Source organism: Lactuca saligna, chromosome 1, assembly GCF_052625555.1.
Source record: "Lactuca saligna cultivar CGN05327 chromosome 1, ASM5262555v1, whole genome shotgun sequence".
Taxonomy (NCBI): Eukaryota; Viridiplantae; Streptophyta; class Magnoliopsida; order Asterales; family Asteraceae; genus Lactuca; species Lactuca saligna.
Genome location: NC_136417.1, coordinates 104,020,430 through 104,030,704, shown reverse-complemented (window position 1 = coordinate 104,030,704; position 10,275 = coordinate 104,020,430). Strand labels below are relative to the sequence as shown.

The 10,275-nt window shown below is 36.1% G+C and overlaps 1 protein-coding gene across 1 annotated transcript; it reads left to right on the top strand.

Annotated features, from left to right (window-relative positions):
* Positions 1 to 281: 281 nt before the first annotated feature.
* On the top strand, positions 282 to 2,621 carry EMB3131 (Pentatricopeptide repeat (PPR-like) superfamily protein). Its single transcript, XM_078991220.1, has one exon. It carries the CDS (start codon positions 361 to 363, stop codon positions 2,521 to 2,523), a length of 2,163 nt encoding a protein of 720 aa, XP_078847346.1. The 5' UTR covers positions 282 to 360; the 3' UTR covers positions 2,524 to 2,621.
* The last annotated feature ends 7,654 nt before the right edge of the window (positions 2,622 to 10,275 follow it).

Below are 10,275 nucleotides of genomic sequence, written 5' to 3'. Positions count from 1 at the left end.
ATTTTATGATTTTTATCTAAAAAGCTAGTTATGGGTATCTTCCGCTAAATTTTACCAAAACATAGCTTTAACTTTATAAAAATAAATAATAGTTAAAAATAAATATAAAAATATTAATTATATATAAAAATATCGTATTATATCATATAGACAAAACTAAAAAAACTAGAGACTTAGATTCCAGCCAAATCATATATCTTCCATTGTTTATATTTTTGCGGCTGTTTACCTGGTATATACATTTATGATTTATCATTTAACCTTTTAACGTACATTTGATTTTTAATTTTCCGTTTTTGTATAGTCCAATGGATGCAGGCAGCGACGAAGGCGTTCTTTTAGCAAAATCGGTACACAACAATGCCTCCCAAATGTCCGCCGCCAACCACCATTCCCAAAAACTTCAACTTCTTCTACGGCCACCACAAGCCTACCCAAAATCGCCCCACCGTCCGCGGCGGCGTTTTCTCCAATCGCCAAACCCTCAACCCCAGTCAAAATCACCAACGAGGCACCACCAATTTCGATCTCGAAAAATGGAACCCAGAACAATCCATCTCCACCTCATCACCACGACCCTCTCCATCGGAACATTACTTCTCCGTCGCCCAAACGCTCTCTCCCATCGCCCGTTACATCGTCGACTCCTTCCGAAAACACAAGCACTGGGGCCCGCCGGTCGTCGCCGATCTCAACAAGCTCCGCCGCGTAACCCCGAAGCTCGTTGCAGAGGTACTTAAAGTTCAGTCAGATCCAGTTATCTCCTCCAAGTTCTTCCATTGGGCTGGAAAACAAAAAGGGTATAAACATGATTTCGCTAGCTATAACGCCTTTTCTTATTGCTTAAACAGAAACAACCAATTCCGGGCAGCTGACCAGGTCCCGGAGCTGATGAACATGCAAGGTAAGCCTCCAACCGAGAAGCAATTTGAAATCTTAATTAGAATGCACTCTGATGCTAACAGGGGTCTTAGGGTATTCTACGTATATGAAAAAATGAAGAAATTCGGAGTAAAACCTAGGGTTTTCTTGTACAATAGAATCATGGACACTCTTGTGAAAACCAACCACTTCGATTTATCCATGTCTGTATATAACGATTTTAAAAACGATGGATTAATGGAAGAGGGAATTACTTTCATGATCTTGATAAAAGGATTATGTAAAGAAGGTCGAATTGAAGAGGCCCTCAAGCTTCTGAATCAAATGAGGAAATTATGTAAACCCGATGTGTTTGCTTACACTGCCATGATCAGAATCTTGATTTCAGAACAAAATCTAGACGGGTGTTTGAGGATTTGGGGAGAAATGGAGAGTGATAATGTCCAGCCTGATGCTATGGCTTACACAACCTTAATTATGGGATTATGTAAAGGAAATCGAGTCCAAAAGGGTTATGAATTCTTTAAAGATATGAAACAAAATCGGTATTTGATCGATAGAGCTATTTACAGATCTATGATAGAAGGATTTGTGAATGAAGGGAAAGTTGGAATGGCTTGTGATTTGTTAAAAGATTTAATTGATTCGGGTTATAGAGCCGATTTGATGATATATAATCATCTTATAAAAGGATTATGCAACATGAAACATGTTAATAAAGCTCTTAAACTTTTCCGTGTTACAATCGAAGAAGATCTACAACCCAATTTCGATACTATTAATCCGATATTACTTTCATATGTTGAATTGAACAAATTCGATGAATTTTGCAAATTTCTTGAACAGATTCAGGGTTTAGGGTGTAGGGTTACGGACGATCTTGTGAAATTCTTCTCATTATTGGTAGAAAAGAAAGATAAAGTCTTAATGGCTTTAGAAGTTTTTGATAACTTAAAACAAAAAGGCTATAACAATGTCCCGATTTACAATATTCTCATTCATGCACTTTATGAGATTAAAGAGGTTAAAAAGGCGTTAACTTTATTTCAAGAATTAATGGAATCGAATATGGAGCCGGATTCTTTCACTTATAGCAATGTAGTTTCGTGCTTTATTGAAATCGATGATATTCATCAAGCGTGTACGTGTTACAATAAAATAAAGGAAATGTCTTTATTACCCTCGGTTGATGCCTACGTGTCATTGGTTAAAGGGCTTTGTAAAATTGGAGAAATCGATGCGGCATTTGTACTTATTCGTGAATGTTTAGGTAATGTCGAAAACGCCCCTCGAAAGTTTATGTATACTTTAAGAATTATTGATATGTGTAGATCAAATGATGCTAAAAAGGTGATGGATGTTATTAGTGAGATGGTGGAAGATGGTTGTAGGGTTGATGATGTGATATGTTGTGCGGTGATTTCGGGTATGTGTAGATATGGATCGATTGAGGAGGGTAGAAAAGTCTTTTTGCTTATGAGAGAGAATAAGATGGTTACCGAGTCGGATTTGGTTGTGTATGATGACTTGCTTGTTGACCATACGAAAAAGAAGACAGCTGATTTAGTGCTTTCTGGTTTGAAGTTTTTTGGGCTTGAATCAAAGTTGAAAGCCAAGGGGTCTAAACTTTTGCCAAGTTAATGAAATTAGTATGTGCAAAAGACAGAAATGCCCTTCTCATATTGTAATTTAACAACTCTTCTAGCTAAATGAGCAAAAGTCTTTGAATCTTGTGCATCCATCGGTTTCAAAAGTAGACTAAGATAATAAATGTTTTTAATGTTTTAATCTTTAATAGGGTCACTTCAGCTTTGTAAGGTCCGTCATATGTGACACATAGATTACAAAGGAAATGACCATTTTGTTTGTTGACAAGTTATGAGTAGATAGACAACAGCTAGGTATCTTTTATTTTGTTTGTATAAAATAAAGGGCTAATCACTTATCTATAGAGTAAGGTTACGCCTTTTTACAATGTAAGGAAGTGTCGTTTTAACTAGGGTTGTGCAAAAAACCGCACAAACCGCCCGCATCGCACCAAACAGCACCGCATAATGCGGTTTAGAATTTTGTGGTGTGGTTTGCGGTTCAACATTTTATCAAATCGCATTATATGGTGTGGTTTGCGGTTTCTATTTATAAAATTGCACTTCAAACTACACCGCACGTTATATATATATATATATATATATATATATATATATATATATATATATATATATATATATATATATTCTTTACTTTGTTATAACTTCAAATCACGATTTAGAAATGATGTATATAAATATATTTCTTGCAATAACCAAATATCTATAACGTAACATTAAATCACTATTAGATTAAGATCCTATGGTTTACAAGAATATAACAACTATGAAGGCAATATAAAGTAATAACAATGATACTTACAAATCTATAGTAGTATGTGTCATAATTTATTAAAAACGATTTAACTCGAAATTTGTATTTGTTTTTATAAAATGAAAGCAATCAATTTTTTTAACCCGATCATAGCAAGGCCCGTTTCCACAATATAGCGGTGTTTACGTTCGACCCGCCCGTTTTATTGAGGCGTGCAATTCTTTACTTTGTTATAACTTCAAATCACGATTTAGAAATGATGTATATAAATATATTTCTTACAATAACCAAATATCTATAACGTAACATTAAATCACTATTAGATTAAGATCCTATGGTTTACAAGAATATAACAACTATGAAGGCAATATAAAGTAATAACAATGATACTTACAAAACTATAGTAGCATGTGTCATAATTTATTAAAAACGATTTAACTCGAAATTTGTATTTGTTTTTATAAAATGAAAGCAATCAATTTTTTTAACCCGATCATAGCAAGGCCCGTTTCCACAATATAGCGGTGTTTACGTTCGACCCGCCCGTTTTGTTGAGGCGTGCAAGGGCAAGAGATACGGTGAAAAATGTCATGGCTTTGTAACAAAGCCTTTACTTTATTGTTTAAAAATTCCGTACCCCCATCAGTTTGAAAAGTCTTGATTTTTGTAGAAGATTGTGTCTCAACAAAAGCCATAAATGTCGCAAAAACTCCATAAAAATTGGATTTATTTTTAAGTGGATAGAACCACGTGAAACGCGAAAAGTCATCCACAAATGTAACATAATATCGATAAGAGGCAACCGAAACAACAGGAGATGGACCCCACAGGTCACAATGAATTAAATCCAAGACCTGTGAGGCACGTTGGTCATTAATCTCAAAGGGCATACGATGAGACTTGGCAAGTTGACAAGGAGAACATACAACGGGTTTTGGTAAAATAGAAGAAACCATTACATGACCATCTTTATTCAATTTAGAAATAACATCAAAATTCACGTGCCCTAAACGGGAGTGTCATAATTCAAAAGATGCGGTGGGACGTTTAGTAGCAAACAACGAACAAGCCACCGGTTTATTGGGGAGAACATAGAGCCTGCGGTCATGCCTTCCTTGTGCTAGAATTTTCTTCGTGACCGGATCCTGAATAGAACATGGATTTTTCGAGAAAAGGACATCGACATCATTATCAGAAGTAAACTTGGTAACAGATAATAAATTTTTAGTAAGTTTTGGAACAACTAAAACATCTCGCAATTTAATACGATTTGTGAGAGTAGAAGTCCCAATAGAGGTAATTGGAAGAGTTGTACCATTACCAAAATGAATCGAACCGTTGCCATGGAAAGGCTCGGATTGAGTGACCGAGCCCGAGGAGGAGACCATATGGTCCGAGGCCCCGGAGTCAACATACCAATTTGGAGCGGGTGGAGTGATGCGACAATTCGCTAAAAACGCCTTCGTCAAGTCCCTTTCATTTGGAATAGAGTTAGATGCAAAAGTGGAAAGTCGAGGGCAAGTACTAGCAAAATGCCCATTTAGTCAACATAGTTGGCAATGAGAAGGCCGACGTCCGCGACCACGACCACCGGAGCCACCACTGCGACCCCGGCCAACAGAAAACGCGGGAGCAGCCTCGCTAGGCGCTGAAACAACAGAAAAGGCGACTGCAGGGGTGGGCTGCCCATGGATCGATTTGATGAACAATTCATGGCTTTCGGCTTGCGCAAGGAGATCCCGGAATGAGTGAGTGATACGCGAGGTGCGAACCCCAATGGAAAAAGCTTCAAAACTACCGCCGAGGCCACATAAAAACCAATGACATTTGTCGGATGCATCAACGACTTGACCAATAGCCGCTAGTTGGTCACAAATGGCCTTGAACTTGCAACCATAATCAGAAACGAGAGAGTCACCCTTGGAGAGAAGCCGAAGTTGGTCGTGTAGATTTTAAACCCGTTCCATGGAGGAGTTTCCATAGGCGGATTCGAAAGCAGTCCATATGGAGTGGGCGGAGGAAAAACCCACGATTTCAGAAAAAGCTTCCTCCATGAGGGAGGCTTGGAGGAGAAGAATCGTGCGTTGATCGATGGCTTGCCATTCTGCAAAGGCCAGATTCTCAACTTGCTTGGCGTTCACGGTATGATGAGTGGGTGGAGCTTCCGAGGAGCCATCGACATGTGCAAGGAGATGTTGATAATTTAGGAGGGGAACCATTTGATTTACCTACAAAAGATAATTGGAAGAAGACAGACGAATGGTGATGAGATGAATGAGGGTGTTCATTGGGAGGGTGGAGTCATTAGAGGAGCCGGCCATGGTGAGATTGCCGGAAACAATGGAGGAGTCGGTTATGAGGAGGGAGAGGAAGGGAGGGGTTGAAGGGCTCTTGATACCATGTAATGAATGGAATACCACACCAATAGGCATGAGAGTTATCTTATATAAATACTAGAAAAATGATACAGTATACACCCCTCAAGTATACAATAAATCTAATAGTTTACATAAATATAAGATAGGCTAATAGTTGCCCACGAGGTAACGAGGTAAGCTATGTGACACCAACAGTAGCTATGCCTCATAGTCAGCCCACGATTACCATGTGGCAAGTGGCAACTTTGCAACGTTGTCCCCTCTTTCTCTTCGTTTCTTTCTCTTTTTCTTTGTATATTGTGCATTAGGAATTATGCGTTGTTGTTGAAAGATGGAAGATGAGTATAACATGGTTTGAAAGATGAAAGGAATATAAAGAGATTAATGAAAGGAATATAAAGAGATTAATGTGATGCTAACATAGCACAAAATGATATAGTGTTGATGTTGTAGAGTGATAGAAAATTAAAGATAACTACACATAATAACCTTATCCATGGCCATAAGGGTCACAAGTTGTGATATATATATATATATATATATATATATATATATATATATATATATATATATATATATATATAGGTTCAAATGTGGATGACTAATTATTGTGTGGATGTAGGACACCAATCATATTTAACAAAAATTAATTAGTTTATAAAATTATATAAGTTTAAATTTGTTACATTATGTGTAATCCTTTTTAAACAAAAAATAAGTTAGAATGTATATGGAAAATCACTTAAATAATGGGCCAATTACCATTAAATCCCTGCTACATCTCAAGAACCCTACGCCACCTAATTTCATCTGCGTCGATTAACACTTACCTTCATTTTTTCCGGTGCTGGTGGCCTTCACCAAAAATGATAATGATGTAGCCTAGGAGCGAAACTCCACCTCTTTTGTGTTTGTGCGATTCATAAAAAGAAAGACACCAGGTCATACAGATGATAAATCACCACACGATTCTCTAGAGGGAGACAAGATATTTTTACTTATCCACCTGCAAATAGAGGAGGCAGAGAGGGGATCTTCATTTTTGGTGCATGCCTCTCCATCGTCGAGCCATCTTCATCGCCTAACCTTAATGCCAAATTGAAGACACCACCAGTTATCATCATTGTTGGATTCCACATGTTATCCCCAAATTGATGTATGAATTGACCCTCCAGGGCTCATTTGAAAAATATGATTCTAGTTTTTTTTTTTTTTTTTTTTTTTTTTTTTTTTTTTTTTTTAATAATCGTGAAGTGGTGTCTAGACCAGTCAATCGATCCAGGTTAGTAAAATTCCATTTGATCAAATTATGTTTATTATTGTTGTGCTTAGTTTATTTATTTTGTGTTTTATGTTTTATGTTTCATTTTTATTTTTTGTTTCAATTGAAGCGTATATACATATTCAGAATGAAATCATTACATTACATGCTTCTAGGTGTTGCATAAGAAAGAAAAAAAACAAATAAGGACATTTTGATACTAAAAAAGAAAAAAAAAGATAAAGATAAAGAATATTTTGATACTCTTGATGAATAAGGAAGATAAGCAACAAAAGATTATTGTTTTTGGAGTTACTCTTGCAACAACAAAAATGTATTATCATTACATCTCAAAGAATTACTGAATAATGCTTTTTAGGATTTTCTTTTTGATGCAATACTTTTTACATGATTTCATGATTATTCTTAGAAGAATAATATATATATATATATATATATATATATATATATATATATATATATATATATATATATTTTCTTTTTTGTCATTGTATTCTGTTAGAATATGCAAATTGCATTATGTTAGAATAGTTATTCTTATGCCATGTTAATACATGTATGTTCATTCTTTAATGTTGGTTCTTAAAGTTATGTATGTTCATTATTGTAAGAATCTATAATCAGAAAAAGTTATGTATACTCATTTATGAGTAAAGCCAGGTTATTGTATATTTATTCTGTCAGAATATGGATTCTTATTGTATGTTCATTCTTTAAGTTATGTAAGTTTATTCTTGTAAGAATGCATAATCAGAGAAAGTTTTGTATGGTTTTTTTTATCAGCTCTTAACTCCATAATCTGGAGAATCAAATTCAAATCCTGAATTTATTGAAATCGGGTTTGATTGTTTGGTCAGTAGTAACAAAATCTCACATGCCTAATTTGATTGTAAATCAAATTGACATAATTACCCTTAAAACCCTTTTAAGGTTATTAATTACATAGGATGAACATTTTTTAAATTACCAAAAATGATATGGACTACCAATGATCCCTACATCCACACAATAGTTACAATTCATTTATCATCTAACCATATATATATATATATATATATATATATATATATATATATATATATATATATATATATATATATATATATATATATATATATATATATATCGCTGAGATTTCGAAAAAAATTAAAGATCCTCATATTTAACCTCAGCCATATATTTTTCATTAGTCGCTCTAACACTCCAGCGTACCGGTGCAACGGATGAGTTATAATCATAAATGATTATTCGATGTTAATGTTGGGTACTTGATGTTGCGTCTTGGGCTCGCTTCGTAGCCCATCTTGTATACGGCATGGGCCTGTCCATCCGTATCTTGTTTTACTAGGGTTTGTGTATTAATAGATGCTTGCATGCATCTTTTTCATAACTGATAGATCGTTGGTTTTTACGTGTAATTAAGAAGATCTCTTTTGTAACCCTAGAATCCTCTACAGCGGAAGTTCTTTATCGAGCTCTGCTGAGGATTGAACGTTCTAATCATTCGACTGATTCAAATCCATTCTTGAGTATTGTTTCATTATTTTACTTTCATTATTTAGCTATTGCAAAGATCTAATCGATCAAAGAGTTCTTATATCTCATCAATTGGTATCAGAGCTTATATCTCATCAATTGGTATCAGAGCAGGAGGCTGTGTAATTCATACACATCTCTTCTGTGAAAGAAGCTATTAGGGTTTATTCCGCATTAACTAATATTTATTGAGCCGTCACTCCAAAATTGACGTATCTCATTACTTATTCGTTTTGCCCTAATATTATATATTACAAGTCTGATCTTTCAAACAGGTTATTCGATCAAGCATGGACGAGTCGCAATCCAATCCCATTAATATTTCGAACAACATTGGATCCACAACGAAGATTCCCATCCTTTACACCTAGGATTATGAAGTCTGGGCACATCACTTTGAAGATTATGTTATAGGATCTGAGGACCATGGATACCTCATTTGGGAAGCAATCGTATCTGGACCCTTCGCTCATTCTGCAACTTCAAGGATTATTAAAACTCAAAAGGAGTATAATGATCTTTTGAAAGATGTTAAAGATATTGCCCAAGACGAAAAAGATAAATTTCAGTGCAATATTAAAGCATTGAGATTAATCAGATTCGCTCTTCAATCTGACACTTTCAGGCTGGTGAGTTCATGTACAACTACCAAAGAAGTATGGGACAGGCTACGAGAATTGTATTCTACGGACGAAGATCTTGAACACTCCATTCAAACCTTACTCTTGTCCGAGTTTGGTGAATTCAAGCAGGGAGCCGAAGAAACCGTGACTCAAATGTTCGATCGCTTCAATCATCTTCTTAGCAAGATGATTAAACATGACATTGAAAGGAAGCTAATTGAGCAGAAGGTTACGTTTTTGAATGGCCTCAAATATGAGTGGAGAGTTGTAGTGTCCACAGTTAAAGCGCATGAGCAATTCAAATCTTATTCTCTGGCGAAACTGGTAGGCATTCTGAAATCTCAAGAAAAGATCGTACTACAGGAGAAAAATGTAGTTTCAAGCCTGGGTTCATTGGCCCACCTATCCAAAAGTAAAGCGGTTATGGAAGATGAGGACCTCAACTTGGAGGACTATGACCTTACTTCTGAAGACTATGCTATGATGGTATCAAACCCCAAGAGGTTCATCAAGAAAAGATTTCCCACCAATAAGAACCGAAATTGGCAGGGAAGTTATAGTTCTGAAAAGGTCAAAGACGAACCGAAGGCAGAAGAATCAAAGAAGGAACCGAAAGCTGAAGGAGATTCGGGAGTGAGCTGCTATTACTGTGGAGGAAAGAACCACTATGCAAAAGATTGTGTCCTCAAGAAAATGGCAGAAAAGGATGAGGAGAAAGATGAAGAAGCTTTGTTGCTGAAAAAGCTGGATGAGATCAGGAAGAAGAAATCTACTGCTAACCCTTCTATGAATGCTTTAATTGTGCAGGGTTCGATAGCGAATGATGAGTTCGGAGGAGTGGAGGTCTGGTCATCCGACTCCGAAGATGATGAAGTAAGGAAGCCTTCTCATGGAAAGGCTTATGTGGCGAAAGATGAGGATAGCGGTGGAAAATGCTTGATGGTGTCTGATGTATCTCAGATGAGGGGATACAACACAGATGGTGGGAATGAAGACACGAAGGAGCAACAAGACATGTGCTTTACAGCAAAACTGCTCAGCGTGCAGTTCAACGAGCTTGATGAACTGATCAAGAAGGTACAATCCGTTTTTGTTTCATTCAAAGTCCCACAATGCTCATATGAAAAAGAATTAAAAAATGTTAATTCAAGAATCTCTCATCTAGACAGCAGTTTAACTCAAACTCGAGTCACTAATTCTAACCTAACTGACC